At 47.6% G+C, this 17,802-nt stretch overlaps 2 protein-coding genes across 4 annotated transcripts; both read right to left on the bottom strand.

Annotated features, from left to right (window-relative positions):
* Positions 1-85: 85 nt before the first annotated feature.
* Positions 86-9,306, bottom strand: znf384a (zinc finger protein 384 a). Its single transcript, XM_086015109.1, has 11 exons — positions 9,159-9,306; positions 7,314-7,381; positions 6,212-6,539; positions 5,909-6,031; positions 5,690-5,844; positions 5,490-5,566; positions 5,193-5,417; positions 3,400-3,567; positions 3,143-3,221; positions 2,113-2,271; positions 86-2,038 (listed from the first exon to the last, which is right to left on the bottom strand). Exons 2-11 carry the CDS (start codon positions 7,374-7,376, stop codon positions 1,679-1,681), a joined length of 1,737 nt encoding a protein of 578 aa, XP_085871235.1. The 5' UTR covers positions 7,377-7,381; positions 9,159-9,306; the 3' UTR covers positions 86-1,678.
* Positions 9,307-10,275: 969 nt separating this feature from the next.
* On the bottom strand, positions 10,276-17,528 carry daxx (death-domain associated protein). Of its 3 annotated transcripts, none has more exons than XM_086015310.1 (12): positions 17,041-17,528; positions 15,981-16,177; positions 14,688-15,110; positions 14,445-14,576; positions 14,237-14,353; positions 13,253-13,484; positions 13,028-13,182; positions 12,848-12,953; positions 11,739-12,033; positions 11,210-11,404; positions 10,843-10,960; positions 10,276-10,754 (listed from the first exon to the last, which is right to left on the bottom strand). In XM_086015310.1, the coding sequence occupies exons 2-12, from the start codon at positions 16,164-16,166 to the stop codon at positions 10,695-10,697; spliced, it is 2,019 nt and encodes a 672-aa protein (XP_085871436.1). In that variant the 5' UTR covers positions 16,167-16,177; positions 17,041-17,528; the 3' UTR covers positions 10,276-10,694. The 3 variants fall into 3 exon arrangements, with proteins under 3 accessions (XP_085871436.1, XP_085871435.1, XP_085871437.1); XM_086015309.1 differs by having other exon boundaries at positions 15,981-16,180; positions 17,041-17,527; XM_086015311.1 differs by lacking the exon at positions 11,210-11,404 and having other exon boundaries at positions 15,981-16,180.
* Positions 17,529-17,802: the final 274 nt, after the last annotated feature.

Below are 17,802 nucleotides of genomic sequence, written 5' to 3'. Positions count from 1 at the left end.
TCATTCATTATTTTTCCTATGGAGACGACAACGGATACACGGAGTAAAATGCGTGGCGGCAAGTGAATCGAGACGAACAAACATATATAGTAAATTGTATTTACTGTCATTTCATATTGCCCAATATTATCAAAATTTGTTGATAATTCCAGTCCAAACATCATTTGAGTGAATATCACTAATACAACTTACATTGTTTTTTGTTTTGGTTGAGAGCCAAAGCCAAACAGGTGGTTTGTTATAATTGTTTCTTAAAAAAAAGAAAAACAAATTCACAGGACATGCTTCCCTTTGACAGAAAACTCTTATGTACAGCATACTGCCATTTAATAATAATGCCTTTAAATTGATAATAGTGTGGATAACATTTGCAATACAGTTGTAATGAGAGTCATAATATGCACGAAAAGCCTTTTTTTTTGTTGTTTTCTTTAAGAAAAGATTAATAATAACAGTACCTGTCAGCCATTTTGTCATACAATCATTATTCCCCCAACAACTGGCTGGCGAAACGTTGCGACGGAAGGTCACAAACGCTTCTATTAGTAACAAACAAACAAAAAAAAAAAACACTGTTCTCTCTTCACATTCACGCTCTCACCTTCCTCTGCTGGTAGAAAAATATGAACATATTAAAAAAGTACAGCTGACAAACGTAGAAGGTGAAGTACAAGCTTCATCAAGTGCTTAGTTTGTGAGCCCCGCCTGGTTTCGCGCAATGGGCAAATGTCCCTTGACGGCCATTTTGAGCGGACGTCGACACGATTTTGCTCTTTTGCGACGCGCGTGGTGATCCCTCTCGCGAGGACTACAGATGCTACCCTACTCGCAACAGTCCCGTCAACAACATTCGGATGTGCCAACACAAGGTCGAGCAACTCAATTCGCCCCAGAGAAGAAGAATTAGCGAATGCTCCGTTTCGATGTGTTGCCGCGTGTGTCAAGCAGAAGTTGTTTGAAGTCTTCTTACGAGTATATCGAGCTTTGATTGTGATTTAACAGGCCAACATTTCACATTAAGTCAATTCAAATGAGCTCATAGGTATTTCTTTAAGGAGACTTTTGGGACATTCATTTGGTGGTGTGCCGGGAGATTTTTCATTTGAAAAAATGGGTGCCTTAGCTCAAAAACAGGTTGGGGAACCACTGCCCTGTATCAGTTCTTTTTTTTTTTTTTTTTTTTTTTAATGGATCGCGTGCGGGCCTGCCCCCATCCCCCCGCCGACGAACGGGGTTGGCTGTATACCGCTTGTTTGATACGATTTTGTAATGAATCCATGTGAAACAAGTCAGTCATGAATTCCAAGCGTCTGTATTTGCGAACAAGCCGCTCCTTCAGGCAAACGAGGTGAAACCACAACTCGGTACTCAAGGTGGCATTTCGGGAAAAGTCTCTCACCGCATGTGAGACTTGGAGGCCGCTTCCTATTTGGGCAGGAATGAGGCACGGCGCAAACAAATTGCGGACGCCGCGCTCTGCATTAAAGCGTCTTTGTCCGAGTTGTGAAAACACCGCGCGTCTTGGGACCTGATCAATCCCTTTGAGAGCCACGCAGAAACGCACGTAGAAAAGCAAGTCCTCTTGGAGAAATTTCCAGACTAGGTTTCAAAGCCTTTGTTTTTTTGTTTTTTTTTTGTTGTTGTTTTTTTTTTTTTACACGGAGTCAAGTCTCGCTTCCTATGAGTTCATGTGCTCCACCTGGATGGCCGACGTGGACACGGTGAGGCAGAGGTCTTTGTGGTCTGCCACGGCGCCGGCTTTGTACTGGATCTCGCCGGCCGCCACCGTCTTGTACTGGTGCAGATCGAAGGGGCACGGGATGACCCCCTCGCCGGGCTGCTGGTAGCCGCCGGGGGGTCCGGCGTTGGGGTTCTGGCCGGCGCCGTTGGGGTTGGCCTGGCCTTGGAGCGAGCCGCCCCGGCCCCGCCCCCGGCCGCGCCCGCGGCCCCGGCCGCCGGAGCCGTGGCCCTGCGCCTGCTCGGCCGCCGTTTGCGCATCGGGGTTGTGCTTCCTCATGTGTTTCATCAGGTACGTCTCCTGCGGGAACAAAGCGGCGACCGAGCCGTCACAACGAGGCACGCGACGGCGCGAGACTGGGGCGTTCCGCTTACCGAGGTGTAGGAGCGGTTGCACAGGCCGCAGGAGAAGAGTTTGGCGTGTTTGACGGTGTGCGTGGACAGGTGCACCTCCAGGCTGGCGGCGTCCGTGTAACCGCGGTTGCAGTTGTGGCACTTGAACGGCTTGTCCTTGTTGTGCTGCCGACGGTGAGACTGTGACAAAAGACGGCGTCCGGTTGCGTTAAAGCAAAAAAAAAAAAAAAGGAAAACCAAATTCAATTTGTCAGCAATTTTCCTCCTGCAGCCCCGTGAATCTTACATTTGGGAATAATTTGTGCATTTGCAGCCAGGTCAGATGATTTTACAGCCTTTACCTTTAACGTGCTAGTCTAGAATTTTCCCTCTCATCTCCTGGGACGACTCTCTGCTGCGCTTCGTCTGGTCCACGTTTAGCGTGGTACACAACACGTCACCAAACTGCACCATGACTACATCAACTGAACGACAGCAAGTTTATGTGCCGCTAATTAGAGTACGCACCGTGGTCAGATTCAAGTTATTGCGCTGACTACTGCAGGTTTTCCTTTCATTGAAGAGGAAATCAACCCAGACATACTTTTTTTCAAGAAAAGGTCCCCAGCAGACCCACAAATTGAAACGCAGCATTCTGATAAATATTGTGTTTGTGCAATATGAGTTATGCAGCAAAATCCACCTGTTTTTAGCCATCCCAGGGGGCGGCCATTTTGTCACTTCTGTCGACTGAAAATGACATCGCAACTACCCGGGGCTCAGGGAATAACCAATCACAGCTCGCCTGTTTTCTAAAGCTGAGCCATGATTGGTCGTTACCTGATCAGTTGTGATGTCCTTTTCAGTCGACAGAAGTGACAAAATGGCCGCCCCCCCCTGAGATGGCTAAAAACGAGTGGATTAACTCTTATTCCACAAACGCAATATTTATCAGAATGCCGTTAGTTAGACTAGTGGGCCTGCATAGAACATATTCTTGACAAAAAAATATGTTTGGGTTGATTTCCCCCCCCTTTAACAATTTTGTCCATGCGCGAGTGGGCGGGCATACCTGCAGGTTGGAGAGCTGAGTGAAAGCTTTCTCGCAGCCAGGATGGTTACACTTGTACGGCCGGTCACCCGTGTGAATCCTTGAAGACACACACACACACAAAAAAAAAAACAAAAAAAAAACACACACAACACAAATCCTGAGTGGACTCATAGTGCAAGGTGATCAACTTCCTGCATCCCGATGCTTCATTCCTTTTGCGGCGGAGCCCACCGCCGACACCCCCCAGCCCGGCCCGCTCCAGTCCGGTCCAGTACCGTGTGTGCTGCTGCAGGTGGCTGAGCTGCCGGAAGGTTTTCTGGCAGTAGGTGCAGCTGTAGGGCTTGGCCCCGCTGTGGATGCGGATGTGCTGCGACAGGTAGCTGGAGTTGGCGAAGGACTTGGAGCAGTGCGGGCACTTGTGCGGCTTGGCCTCAGTGTGGTTGCTGAGGCGGGGCAGGAGGGGCGGGGGCGGGGCATGGAGGCGGGGACGGGACCCCGGGAGAGACAAACAGAGAGAGAGAGAGAGAGAGAGAGAGAGAGAGAGAGAGAGAAAGAGAGAGAGAAAGAGCGAGAGATCTTTAGGCCGGAGCATGACCAAACGTCACAGTGAACTCAGGAGCAAATCATGCGTTCAAGTGATGGTTTGTGCTCGCTTTGCGCTGTGTCCGACTTTGGGAAAGCACACAAGTACGACAGAAGCAAGCACAGTCGCGCTTCTCTCGCTCTCTCTCGGTCTCGGTCTCTCAAGCCTCTGTTTGGAATCGCTCCCTAGCCGCTAGCTTGAACCCCGTCATGGGGGATGGCGCCCAGACATCGGTGAAAGCCCGCGACACAGAGAGACCAAAAATACAAAGCAAACTTCTGCATAATTTGACCCTCCCATGCGCTTGGAACGCCTTCAACACATTTAAACTAATGAGAACACCCTTTTTTTCGAAGTGCTCCAGTTTGCTTGAACACCACATTAGAGGCACAGCGTGCTTGCTTCAAGCGGTTTGTCGCTCCAGGCTGGTTCGCTGGGAGCCCGACACATAAACAATATGTTCGACTTGACTTTCTGATTCCATTCAATCCAAGTCTGCCAGCGTAATGCTAACGTACGATGCAAAGCACCTTAGACAGGTTAACCGCGATTAGCATATACTTTTGAAACACACGCTCACGATATTCCCAAACAGAGCATAAAACATTACAAATACGCACAAATTCGTTTGCGTTCTGCAGGAACAGTTTTGAGGGCTGGGAAATTAAACATCTACGTACATCAAAACGTTTCAAAATGTGACTACGAGAGCGCAATTTAGAATTTCATCACATTGTGATGTCACAGTTGGGCTCATTTACATAATAAACACAGAGTTTCTCCGCCCAGAGCTTGGCCAATGACATTAAGCCGTACTCAGTCTTGGCGGGGGGCGGTGGCTCACGGGCATTAGTCAGGACACAACGGGCCAACTCGTTTCGCGCTTATTTTAGTGCTGTCAAAAGATTAATCGCGATTAATCGCATTTTTCAACAACATTTTTTACAAAGCTTTGAACCGTTATTGACTTGAGTAAAATCCAGGAATTCATGTGGAAAAAAGTATATTTCAATTCAAAGACTGTTCTAATAGCTTTTTTTGATGCTTGAATACGATTCTTTTCCTGTAAAATACAACAGATGAACGATACACCAAAGATGTCCAACTAATACAATTGGAATTTGTCTGTGCAAAGTGTGCAAATTATTTTGAATTTCTCCAACGAGGCGTCAAGCAACACTACGTAAAAGTCCGTATTTGCGATTAATCGCGATTAATCTTTTGACAGCCCTACATTCATTCAGGCATGCCCGACACACGTCTGTTTTCAAATCGTCTCCGTTGAGTGGCCAAAAGCAGCACGAAGAGGAATGTTTTTAAGATGATGATTTCAAAAAAAAAAAAAAAGTTTTCGAATTAGAGAGCCGCCGGCTGTCTGTCTGTCTGTCTGGCTCGGGAGATGGGCGGGGCCGGATGGAGGGTGGGCGGAGGGGGCGCTCATGCACAGCAAGGCGGGCGCATGCAAGTCGCCAAGAGCCGCGTTACCGTGTGTGCTGCTGCAGGTGGCTGAGCTGCCGGAAGGCTTTCTGGCAGTAGGTGCAGCTGTAGGGCTTGGCCCCGCTGTGGATGCGGATGTGCTGCGACAGGTAGCTGGAGTTGGCGAAGGACTTGGAGCAGTGCGGGCACTTGTGCGGCTTGGCCTCCGTGTGCGACTTGGCGTGGATCTGCATGTCCGACTTGCTGAAGAAGGTCACGGCGCACATGCGGCACCTTGCGGCATCCGAGAGGGCCCGGGTGAGAACGGGCGTAAACATTTCCTTTTTGTTTCATTAAGACGCCAACCTGTAGGATTTGGGGCCCTCTTTACTGGAGTGGTCGTCCTCGTCGTTGGACAGCTCGTACGGATCGGCAGAGTGATGCTGGAGGGGAAAGGGACAAAAAACGAGGACGCTCATGTTTGGATTAAGGGTGATCCGGTCGCCATTTTTACAGCAAATACTGGTTGGCCTCCGTTTCTATGACATGCTTTGTTTGCGACGCACCTGCCCCGTGGCGGCCAGGTGCGCCAGGATTAAGGCGTCACTTCCCGGAGGGAGGACGCTGCTCGCTCTGCTCATCGTCTGCTTGCTCTTCCTGCCTCGCTTGCCCGGCGTGGGCATGACCACGGCGGGGGGACCCGCCATGTCGTTCTTCTTGTCTGCGCACACAAACAACAGCTCGCCATCTCGCCCGCTCACCTTTTCACGTTTGCGCAACTTCACCTGCGTTTGAGGGGTGCACGGCCGACACGATCATGGTGGTGGCCGAGTGCGGCCCGGCTACAAAAGACTGCGTGGAGGCGGCGGGCACCAGCGTGCCTTGGGGGGTGGTGATGACCAGGCCGGCTGGGAGAGCCAAAGCAAAGTTAGCTGAAACTGTCCCAACGGTCACGACCGCGCGCGAAATCCAAAGCGAGGGCTTCGCTTCGATAAGTGATGGAATGAATTCTTTTTGAAAATGTCAAGTTTGCTGTGTGTGGCTCAAGCACGCCAACTCCGAGTGTACCTAATGAAGCGGCCACTCACCAGCGGTCATGATTCCCGTGGAGGGAACAGGCACGACAGTGACGTTCTGCGACATGTGCGACTGGTGCACGTGTGCGCCCATGGACGCGTTTCCTCCTCCTCCTCCTCCTCCTCCTCCTCCCGCCGCCGCCGCCGCCGAGCCGCCGCCTTCCTGTTTGGTGACCAGCCGCAGGCCGGACCCCGCCTCCGCCGAGCCGGGGATGGCGAGCACGGCCGTGGGGTAGTGCGGGGCGGCGGAGGACGCGGCCGAGTGCGCGAAGGCCGGCGCGCCGGGCTTCTCTGCGCCGAGCTGCTCTTTGGTTTTGTTCAGGAACATGGCGCTCTCAATCTAGCGGGGGGGTGGGGATGGGGGAGGGCGGGGAGCAGAGGGGCGGGGCGGCGGCGGGGGCGGGAGGGATGGCGGGAGAACAAGTGAGGGGCAGGGCATTGAGGAACGATTTGAGGAAGCGGGCGAGGCGAACACATGAGGTTGAAGAATGGGAAAAGCAAGGAGGAGATGGAGAAGAGAGCAAAAAAAAATAAAATTGAGATGCAAAGAGAAGAAACAAACAAAAGTGTGAGGAGAGCTGCGAGAAATGAGAGGAGAGTGACAGGAGTAGGGTTGCAAAATTCCGGGAGTCTTCAAAGTTGGAAACTTTCCATGAGAATTTCCCAAATTGACCCTTGGCTGAAAAAAAAAGGGAAGTGGTGAGGAAAATCGATTTGTGCATCATCCCGATTGAGCGAAGGAGCAACGACGTGCTGTCCCGATGTCTGCTTATGGCAAATCAAAAATGTTCACATTTCTGCTCCGATACGACGCATCGCCATTAGAAATCCCATGGAAAGTTCCCAATTTGGAATGGTTCCTAAGTTCCCCCACTGCGCTTTTCCCATGGAAATTTTGCCGGAAATGTTCCATCCCTTTGCAACCCTAGACAGGAGAGATCATGTGACTGGCGGAACCGTCACAGAGGTCACATGACTGGCGCGAGGGCGGAGTGCGTGGCAGATTGCAAGCATCGGCATGGACATAAAACTGCAAGGAATCCCCGGACACGGAAGAAACATGCCACGACACCATATGCATTCAAGACAAGGCCAACAATAAGGTTGCGTCTACCTGTCCTTGTACAGTGGGGACGGGAGACCAAAAGTAGGACGAGTTGAAATGGGATTCGTCCATTATTTCTGCAATTGAAAAGCAGCACACTTAGAGAACACCTCGGCTCCTCCTCCTCCTCTTGCCTTTCAGAAGCCCCCCGAGAGACACGCAAATCCACAAAGTAGCGGTCATCTATCTAGTTAATTATTTCTATTAAATGAAAGCTTTATACCGAACACCAAAGCAAAATATGCACGTACCGATACCGGGTGGGCCGATACCAGTCTTAATATCAGTGGCTAAGCATTAGCCAGTCTGTGTGTAGACGTACTCTATGTTGAGCACCCGTGGCGGGATTATAATTCGTTCCAACTAGCGCGGGTTGGCTACATTAAGTTAACTAACAATGTTTGTATATTTTCAAGGACTGTATTAATCTTCAAATTATACCGTTGCTTCCGGTAATTTGAATATTAAGGCTGTAACAATTATTTTCATCATCGATTAATCAATTGATTATTTATTATATGACCTATATCTTTGAAAATTTGACACTGAAAATTTCCCCACTCTGGGATCAATAAAGGCCTTCTTATCTTATCTTATCTTATGTAATGAATGGGTTGTATAAAAACCATTTAATTTCCCTTTTTTTTTCAAAAACAGGACATCATTTCAAATTGACTGCAGAAAATGCACAAATATAAACTATGATTCAGTTAATGGTTTGGCCCACAACATCCATACGTGAATGGGCAAAAATTTTGATCGCTCATTTTGTAACTAATAGCAGATATTTGCAAGTGCCGTATTTTCATTTACAAAAAAGATAATCAGTCTGCTTTCATGTGGGGCCACATAAATCTGGGAATATTTACTGTTGAGGCTGAAACTCCATTGATTTGGAAAATTTTAACTTAACCAAGGTCTCCAAACGATAATACGATACGAAAAACAAAATAGTTGTAGATTAATTTGATCATCGATTAGCTGTCGCTGTTGGTTAATTGTTTGCCTCGTTTTGAACACTTGGGCCTACTACGCTGAAATATTTTAAATGTTGCTCATAATGGTATAACCAAAGCATTTTTTAAAAAAAAAGTTATTTTTTATGTTTTATAACTGTACTCAGTGTAGTATGTTGTTTGATAACTACTGGACTAGATTACAAAAGGCAGGGGCTAACAAACTAAGAAAGGTGTGTCTCTGTCTACTCTAAATATGAATTAATAAGCAGCCAGTGCAGAATATGTGCAGTATTAGTGGCTTTTAATTAATGCAAATGAAACCTCTCGGGCCACGAGCTCGTCAACTATTAGCACAAGTTGTCGAAACATTGCAAACATTGGTCTTATTTTAACAAGGAAACCCGTTGATGAAGCACTCGACGTCCCTGCCAAGAACTTTACAAAGCACCATGATGGTTAGCATGGCTTACTTGGCTTTAAAGCATAGTGTGGCTAGGTTAAGCTAAGCTAATCAGGCTAACTTGCCTCCATTAATTTTCTCCCTTTTGTTCGCTAAAGCTACGCGCAGGCCGCGCCATAGGTGTGCTTTGCTGGCTAAACACAAACACGCTGGCTGGCTGGCTGGCTGGCTGGCTGGCTCACTTGGCTACTCGCTGCTCGCTCATCGCGCCGACAGAACATAAAAAAAAGAGAAAAAAAAGTGTCGTATTTAAAAAAAAAAAAAAAAAAAAAAAAAAAAAAAAAACAAGGCAGGCAGGGGGAGAAAAAAAAAACGTCGACGCCGTCGTCGCCTCGCCAGGGAGACAAGCTTCATGCAGACTTCCGGCCACTGGGACGACGAAGGCGCTCGCAGACAGTCGGTTTACAAGCGACAAATGACTCCGGAGGTAGTTACCGGTGAAATGGACTGGCCGTCAGCCCCGCGGAGCTTCCCCGGGTCGGGACAGTTGGGAAAGTTTATCCAAATCCGCCTCTCTTACCCCTCGAATATTCCTTTTTTTTCTTCGCTTTTTTTCACCCTCTAGCAGCCCGCCAGCGTCAATTTTGGACATAGAGGAACACGTGTAATTCCGCCGGGTTCTTTCAAAATAAACCATAACATTATCCTCAGTAAACACTAAACAGAGGCGAATGGCAACATTTCAAGTCATTCATTACAAACGTGAGACATTGTGTTTCCCAGATACAGACAGTTTTGATCAAAAGTGTAATTTTGTTCGCCGGGGACCTCAATGATGCGTGAAGGGCGCACTTGGGATTTTATTTTGATGAGCAAAAATAAATCTAGTTCTTGTACCCGAGAGCAACTTGACAATAATTCCAACGTCAATACGGTGCCTTCCGGTGTATGAATATTTGTCACTCTAAATATATCGCGACTTATGTGCGTCTGCCTCTTGTTAATTGATTTCACGGCACTTCAATTTAATGACCTAAGACTACGTTTACTTAAAATAAAACTGTGTTACAACAATAACGCAAATGTCACATGGATGTCTTATACCCTATGAATTGTCTCTCTATATAATGAGTGAGCTTTATTTGGGGCATGAAGTACACGTACACACAAAAAACATGAAAAATATACAGTTGAAATATACTGCCGGTCAAAAAGGGAGTATAAATATAATACAAGACATATCAGTAGTAACTTTATTGCACAAGAACTACAGATTTTTTGGCGGGCAAGGTTAAAAAAAAAAAGTGATAAAATAAGTCAAGCCACTTCACTAATAAAAAACATTTTCATATTAGTTTTAATTTAATAATAATTAAATTAAACTATTTTGTAAAATATTTTTTTAGTTTACCAAAAGTTAAATGTGTTCATAAATTATTCAATGATGGGATAAAAAAAAATGAAGAAAGTAATAAAAAAAAATGCTGAAAAATATTATTTTGGACCAAATTAAAGACTGGAGTGGTTCATATTTGACTTTCCAGGGTCATAATTTGCTGACCATTGTACTAAAGAGTAATGAATTAAAAAAAAAAAAGTCAAATTCAAAAAGTTCCAGTTACAGTACTTTATTGCAAATGTTCACAGGCGTCTCCCAAACTGCGCGAAAGAACATCTTGTCAAAATATAAAAAAAATATAATGACAGGCACACTAAAATGAGACTTCTTTTTTTTTTTCTTTTTTTTTTAGATTGAAGGCTTTGACAGTCCAACTTCATAATGTCAGCCGCTCTCTCTGGGAATTAAAAGCAAAAAATGCTACGTGCAGGAGCTCAGTGTAGCGCATGACATCCCCGAACGTGAGAAGAAGACTGAGTTAAAAAAACGTCTACAAATGTTTGCAACATCACACAACATAATGACATTTAATCAAAGCACTTTTAAGAAGGAATATTAATGTAGACGGCGTTCCTGAGTGGAAGTTGATCTCACAGTAAACGGAGAGACTGATTTGAACTCGTGGCCCTCGGTCATTCCGAGTCAGACAGTTCGATGATCTCCAAGGGGTCGCACTGGGTGCCAACGTTGACCTGCAAAGACAAAATAAAAGAAACGGGTGGGTGTGAGCGCCGGGACGAAGGGCTGCGCCCAAACCGGGCGGGACGGTCCGTGTCTTACTTTGTTCTTCTTGGGGGGCGGCGATTGCGAGCTGCTGACCAGCTGACAGTCGGCCGCGTCGTCCGTCCGCGGCGGAGAGGCGCAGATGACGCCCATGTCCAGCAGCACCTCCACCTCTCTGAAGGGTTCCGCAGAAATAATACAAATGAGGGCTTTTGATTTTTGAAAAACTCATCGACCTGCGATTTCTCCTCCCCTCAATATTGCGATTTAATAAGCGATTCATTTTTTTTAAGGTCTTAAATTTTTTTTAAAAAAAATAAAAAAAATGCTCTTGTAAATCAATTATCTGATTTGACGTCATAGCTGAAAAAAAATAAATAAAGGGCATTCAGATGATTTGGAAAAAATGTGCCTCCTCGGCCACCTGTCGTTGGCGTCGATGTGATTCTGCTTAGGCGCGGCGGCCATCATTTTCCTCTTGCCGCCCCTGCTCAGCCTGCGCTCGGGCGTTGGCGAAACAAGTGGTAAGGTGCCGTTGGCGATGGGCGAGTGGCACGTCATCTCGAGTGCCTGAGGTGAGGCTGCCCCGTTGGTGGCTGCTGGGGAGTCCGTGCCGCTGCTGCGAGGAACACCACTCGCTTGAATTGCAGTTCCAAAATCACCATGTCGGGGGCGGGGGGGGGGGGGGGGGGGGGGACTATTGAAACTGGATTCAAGGATTACGTTTTTAACAGATTGCAGATTTGACTCGGCTCGCTTGATTTTTGCCACAGTAACCCGAGAATTGATTGAAACTTAAAACTGCCAAGGACATATTTATTTTGTCTTTTCACAGTCCAGTCATTCAATCCCAGGAATTTATTCATATTTTTTTCAAACGTTAGGGTAAAACAAAGGGTCTGACAATATCTGGCAGTGAATGAGGTCGGTTAAGACTTGAGATTTGCTCCCACCTCTGGTTGCTGGTGACCTGGCTGGCAGGATGGGCGGGCTCATCTGATTCGGCGGCAGTGGGGGCGGAGCTCTCGTCGGGCGAGGGCACGCGCGGCCGTGTGGCCTCCGATTGGCTGGGGCTGTCGCTGGCAGACGTGTCGCCCGACATGCTGACGTCGGAGAGGAGCCCACTGGTGACGGCGTCGTTGTCCGCCGCCGCTACGCTGACGTCTCCTGTCGTCGCCGCTTCCCCGTTGCCGTTGTCGCTCATTTTCTCCGCCTCGTTGCCGCCCTCTTCAACGTCGTCGGCGTCATCTAATTGGGTGGAGAAAGAGACGGTGCGATTTTAAGCCTCCTGACTTTTTTCATAAAAATGATTTTCCACTCTTTGCTTATTGGGAAAAAAAAAAAAAAAAAAAGCAAATGACAATATTTTTCACATGTTTTGATTTTCATTTTCTTCCTTATGGGTTATGATATAATTCTCCCGATACCAAATATGCTTTGAAACCTTTTCTGGCAGGTTTTTCCACTGGCTTTAAAGGGGAAATCACATTTTCTCTTCTATGCGTCCCCAATCGTCTAAACACGGCATTCTGATTAATATTGCTTTGGTGAAATATGAACGAAGCAGCAAAAGTTTTGAATCCAGTTCAGGGCGCGGCCATTTTGTCACTTGCTGTCGACTGAAAATGACATCACAGTGCCGAAGGGCTCAGCTTCCAAACGCCGCGTGACCAAATCCAGACAACTGTTGTTCCCTGAGCTCTTAGGCACTGCGATGATGATAAAAATCATAGAATGAATATTTCCGTTTCTTTAGAGTGAAAATAAGTGCTTTGTCCTGAAAAAAATGACCCTTCAGTCAAATCACAAGTCAACACAATCGCTTTTAAATTGTACAAATTTAAATGACTCGTTAAAAAGTTTTCAATGGAGGTGCCCTGTGAGTCGGCAACTCGTTACAACAGCGCTACTGACGTTTTCCTTGTACCAGTTTTGAACTATGTCAAGCATTTTAAGAGTGACTTTTTTTTTTTTGGGGGGGGGGGGGGCTGCTAAAAAAAAAAAAGATTAAAAATACAAAATCCTGATAAATAAACTTGGATGATATGTCAACGGTTCTGACCTGGTCCATCCTGCTGGCTGCTGGCTTGGATCTCTTCCTCAATGTCTGTTTCGGACGACACGTCGTCGTCGTCGTCCTCTTCTTCGTCCTCGTCCTCGTCCTCCTGCTGCATCCAGTGAGACGAAACAACTGAGAAAAATGCCCGCGGTGATGCAGTCGGTGGCCACGGAGCCCCCGTACCTCTCGGACGCGCCGCCGCGCCCCGTCCCTCTCGTCCGTGTCGTCCTGTCGGACGGCGTATTTGTTGATGACGTCCTCCAGGCGGTTGAGTCCCAGATCGCGGTTGTTCTGTAGCTTCCGGAGCAGCGCGGGGTCCTTCAGCGCCGGGTCGTTGTCTTTGGAGAGCGAAGGCGAGGTCGTGAGCTCTGGCGATTTTTGGTAGACGAGACCAAAGGCGGGTCGTACCGGGCTTGTATTCGCTGGTAAGTTGGCAGCCAAAGTCGTAGAGCAGGTCGTGGTGGCGCCTCTGCTGGATTTTGCCGCCGGTGTCGGTGAAGGCCTTGCGGGCGATCCGCTCCAGCTCCTTGCCGCTCAGGCGCAGGTTGTGTCGCTTGCTGGCCAGCTGGACCTGCTGGAGGATGTCCTGGTAGTCGGGCGGGTTCATACAGACGTCGGGGCTGTTGATGTAGCGCTGGATCTGAAGGCACATCAAAAACCACGCTTCTCAAAATGGAGACCCGGGAATACGCACAAGTTCCACGGGTCATTGAAAATGATACATTTAATAAACGTCCCTCCTGAGCTTTCAGAATTCATTTTAAATATAATTATTACGTTGTTGTGTACGGCCGTAAAGAAAGAACTTTGAACAGTTGCTTGGGGATTGTAGTTTACTACGATACTTAATGAGCTTTTTTTTTTATTTTTTATTTTTTTTAAACACCAAAACTAATAAATACTAACCTAGAACAAAGCACTTTCACAAAAATAACAACTCATAAATACTGACAAACTCACTCTAATAAAAACAAAGGAATCAAAAAAAAAAAAAAAAAAGTCAAAACAAACTCAAATTTAGCCATCGTGAAAAATCCCAAACTATGAAAATGCTGGTTAAATGTCCACCGTGGTACCATAATACCACTTTGTTATGAAATTACGACTTTTAATACCAAATCGTGACAATATAACTCTTGAAAAATTGGAAACTTTTTCATTCCTGGGCCTTTTAGTCGTACATGTGAGGGGATGTTGAAGTGCATTAGCATTAAGCAGGGGTCCTTGGAAAATGTCCCTCTCTGTAAGTGGACCCAAAAAGGTTTGCGACACCCCCTCCCTGGGTTACAGTCCCGCTTGTTTTCAGGGTCGCAAATCAGGGGGCTCGGCTGATGAGTGCCGATGACACCGTCGTCGTTTTCCTGAGTTTGGACGCGGACGACAGACTCGTACCTTCCTGCTGATCTCAGGATAGCTGGTGTCGCTGTAGAGGATTTTGCGCTCGAGGATTCGGCCCGTCAGCGAGCTGCAGTCCTTCAGCTCGCACAGCTTCTTGTAGATCTTCATCATCTGCGACGGGGAGCCAAGGCGAAGAAGAGGCGTGAGCGCCGTAGGCCGGCGGGACGCGAGCGGCCCGGCCGGACCAAAAGGCGGGCCCGACCTTGCGCTTGAGTTTATGCTCCTGAATGTACAAAGAGTCCTCGGCTTCCAGGTCGTCCAGGGAGAGTTCGGTCCGCTGCAGGCGGCCGATCTCGTCGTTGTAGACCTTCAGCAGGTTCTCCAGATACGCAATCTGGAAGCGCAAGCACAGCGGGGGAAGCCACTTCTCCGATTGGCCGACAACTTGCAGTTGAAAATATCCACAATTGATTGACAACGGCGAAGCACACGTCGGGGCACTCACCTGCTTCCTGGAGGCCCTGCTTGCCTTTTTCTCCTCTCTCCGCCGCTCTTCCCGAAGACCCGACGTGGACGGCTTCTCGTCTTGCCTCGCCGGGCTCCCCGCTCGTCCTGGCGCGCCCGCCTCGCCGGTCTGGCTTTCACTTTTTAACGAGGTGGACGGAAGACCATCCGATGTGGAGGTAGAGGTGTTGTCGGGGTTCTTCTTCCTGCTCCTGTCTTTGTGCTGCTTGAGCACCACGCACATTTCATGGATGTAGACAAACACCCTGGAACGTTTGGCCTCCAGGCGGGTCAAACATCGGCCCAAGCTGTTACGGAACTCCACTGACGACAGGTAGTCGGTACGGGCTTTGGCGTGGTTCTTCTTCAGGTATTCCAACACCTGAGGGCAGTCCTGGGTCGCGGCCACGACGTGCTCCACGAACTGAAGGGAGGCAGCCACGGGTCAAGGCAAACATCACGGAACGCTACGGTAAGGGCACGTGGACACTGAAGACCTGCACCGGTTTGGGCCTTTCGTGCTAAGCTTTGAAAGAATTGCTGCTCATGCGTTCAAATAATACGAGCATCAGCACATTGGGAAAAGGGGTACACTTGGTTCTGAGTGTGGTTTTTGACTACCGGTAGTTCTTGCCGTGGTTTTTGATTGCTTCTTGACTTGGATTCTGATTGGTTCCTTCCCCCGGGACAAGACACTTGATTCTTGACTTGTTTTTTGTTTAGCGGTTCCTTCCCTCTTGCTCCTAGTCTTACACCGGGTCTGCTAATTTTGGCTCTACGTGTCAGAAAGGGTTTCATTTGTTCTTGGTGTGGTTTTGACGCAACTTTGACGTGATTTTTGGATGGGTTGATGATCGGTTCCTTCCCTCTGGACAAGCCGAGACTTGTTTCGTGACCTGCAACACTTTTGCCAACCCCAAATTACAGCTCTTCTAATTTTGGCTTTATAGCTCCGAAACAGCACAGACACCAAGTGTGAAAACAGGTTTGCTTCTTGACCTGATCCTTCCTTCTGGACTAGCCGGAGAGACATAGAACTGCAGCAACTGACACTAATTGAGTGAGAGGGGAATTGGTTGACATTCTGCTCTACACAGATACACAATCTCATGTCTATGTACAAAAAAACTGAATGAAGTGAGAGAGGAATTCATTCACAAATGCTTTCATGACTGTGTCGTAGAGGTGTCCTCCCTCATATCCCTCCAAGACCACATGAAACAAAAACATTTGCCCTCACCAGGATTGTGCCAGTGTGCCTAAAGAAGCGGTCGCAGAGCGAGTGCATCATCACCTCAGAGAACAACTTGTGATTCTCCGCCTGCAGAATGTGCTGCTTCTTGCTGGCCAAAGCGAAAGGCGACTGGGTGATGTGGGTCAGGGCGGACAGCTGTATTCGACGGGGCGAGGACGACGAGGCCAAAGTTGAGGACGACGGTTGAGGGACGTCCTCTTCATCCACGACGATGACATCCGTCATGTTGGGGGAGTCTTCTTTGAGAGACCAAACAACAAAGCAAGGCAAGGCAGTCTTATTTATATAGCACATTTCATACACAAGGCAACTCCATGTGCTTTTAACTTGTTACCTGTAACACGTTTGATTCTGTATATTATGTCTTTACGCCTATTAGATAGCTTTGTCAGAAAAGGGCTTGTGTCAATAAAGATATATTTACATTCCAAAAAACAAACTACAAGTTTTCCCCATGGATGTAATCAGTCCCTCTGCCAAACCTTCATGCTCTCCTGGAAGGATTCTTCCCGGATAATCCAAAGATCTGTAGTCACAACTATTTTATTGCCGTTCACGTTTTGAAAACAGATCCCTTTGATAAGGTCTTTGCACAAGGTAAGGGGCGGGGTTATCACGCAGAGCTAGCCAGGGTGAGTAGGTTGGTTGCTCCCGACCAGGAACTGGCAGATGCTCAGGGCATTGTGAGCAGGCGTGTTGTCGTGTCACATCTCGCCTCTTCTCACACTAAATGACACAAACACTGCAGAATCTCGTTGTGCTGGTTGATCATCTGCGCCGGATTTAAGGGGAAACTTTATTAGACTTGTACGGGTTGTTTCGTAATCAATAATGATGATAATAATAAATATGAGTTTTGTTTACTCGGGGAGGGGGGTCTCGTTCAAAAAGTCCCCATTAAGAAGCAGCATTTAGTTGTTTGGGAGGGGGTTTTTTTGCCATTCAAAACGTCCTTCGAACAAGTCAACGAATCGGTGAAGTGAGAAGTAAAAGAAAGAAGCTAATAGCGGCACATGCAAGACGCACCGCGAGCACAAAGGCATCTCTCTACACGATGTCAGAAAATGAAAAGACAAACTACATTTTCGTGTATACGAACCTGTTAGTTAGGACAAGATGCCACTCAGGACGGAACCTCTACTCCCACCCGGCATTATCCAAATACTGCCGCTCGTTAGCTTACGTTAGCATTAGCGCACTAGTTAGCGCGAGACTTCACACGGAGTAATAAAACGTTAGCGAACTTGCCGGGATTTAAACTATATGTGTATAAAAAAATATATCAGGGTAGTAAATACACTCGTCAAGAAGCCGGCGCTATCTTACAAGAACATAAGTGTCATTTCAGGGATTTTCATGTCCATAAAAAACAATATTTAAAAAAAAAATGTCGCGACGATGGGAAAAGGTCTTCAACGGCAGTTGGCACGTTGTAAACTTGGCCCACTAGCGCCACCCTCTGTACCGGAGGGCAACTTGTTATGAGCGTTGAGAATCAATATACACTCACAAGTACGTGAACCTTTTGGAATGACACAACAACAAATGAACAGAACAGCCTTTTTTAAACGTCCATCCATCCATCCATTATCTGTACCGCTTCTCCTCACAAGGGTCGCGGGGCGTGCTGGAGCCTATCCCAGCTGTCTTTGGGCAGTAGGCGGGGGACACCCTGAACTGGTTGCCAGCCAATCGCAGGGCACACAGATCACAATCACACCTAGGGGCAATTTAGAGTATCCAATCAACTTACCATGCATGTTTTTGGAATGTGGGAGGAAACCGGAGTGCCCGGAGAAAACCCACGCAGGCACGGGGAGAACATGCAAACTCCACACAGGGAGGCCGGAGCCGGGATCGA

The sequence above is a fragment of the Filicampus tigris genome, chromosome 18 (assembly GCF_054856515.1).
Source record: "Filicampus tigris isolate MCC_2025a chromosome 18, RoL_Ftig_1.0, whole genome shotgun sequence".
NCBI lineage: Eukaryota > Metazoa > Chordata > Actinopteri > Syngnathiformes > Syngnathidae > Filicampus > Filicampus tigris.
The sequence above is the reverse complement of the archived record's forward strand: the minus strand, read 5'-3'. Positions and strand labels throughout refer to the sequence as shown.

Excerpts from the sequence above, each read along its gene's own strand:
- znf384a (XM_086015109.1), bottom strand. The coding sequence starts at position 7,376 with ATGGACGAATCCCATTTCAACTCGTCCTACTTTTGGTCTCCCGTCCCC. Across the intron at positions 5,845-5,908 it reads CGTGCACCCCTCAAACGCAG|ACAAGAAGAACGACATGGCG; the intron begins GTGAAGTTGCGC and ends TTGTGTGCGCAG. Across the intron at positions 3,222-3,399 it reads CACCTGCAGCAGCACACACG|GATTCACACGGGTGACCGGC; the intron begins GTACTGGACCGG and ends TGTGTCTTCAAG.
- daxx (XM_086015310.1), bottom strand. The coding sequence starts at position 16,166 with ATGACGGATGTCATCGTCGTGGATGAAGAGGACGTCCCTCAACCGTCG. Across the intron at positions 14,577-14,687 it reads GCAGGGCCTCCAGGAAGCAG|ATTGCGTATCTGGAGAACCT; the intron begins GTGAGTGCCCCG and ends TTGCGCTTCCAG. Across the intron at positions 12,034-12,847 it reads CAGCCAGCAGGATGGACCAG|ATGACGCCGACGACGTTGAA; the intron begins GTCAGAACCGTT and ends CCACCCAATTAG.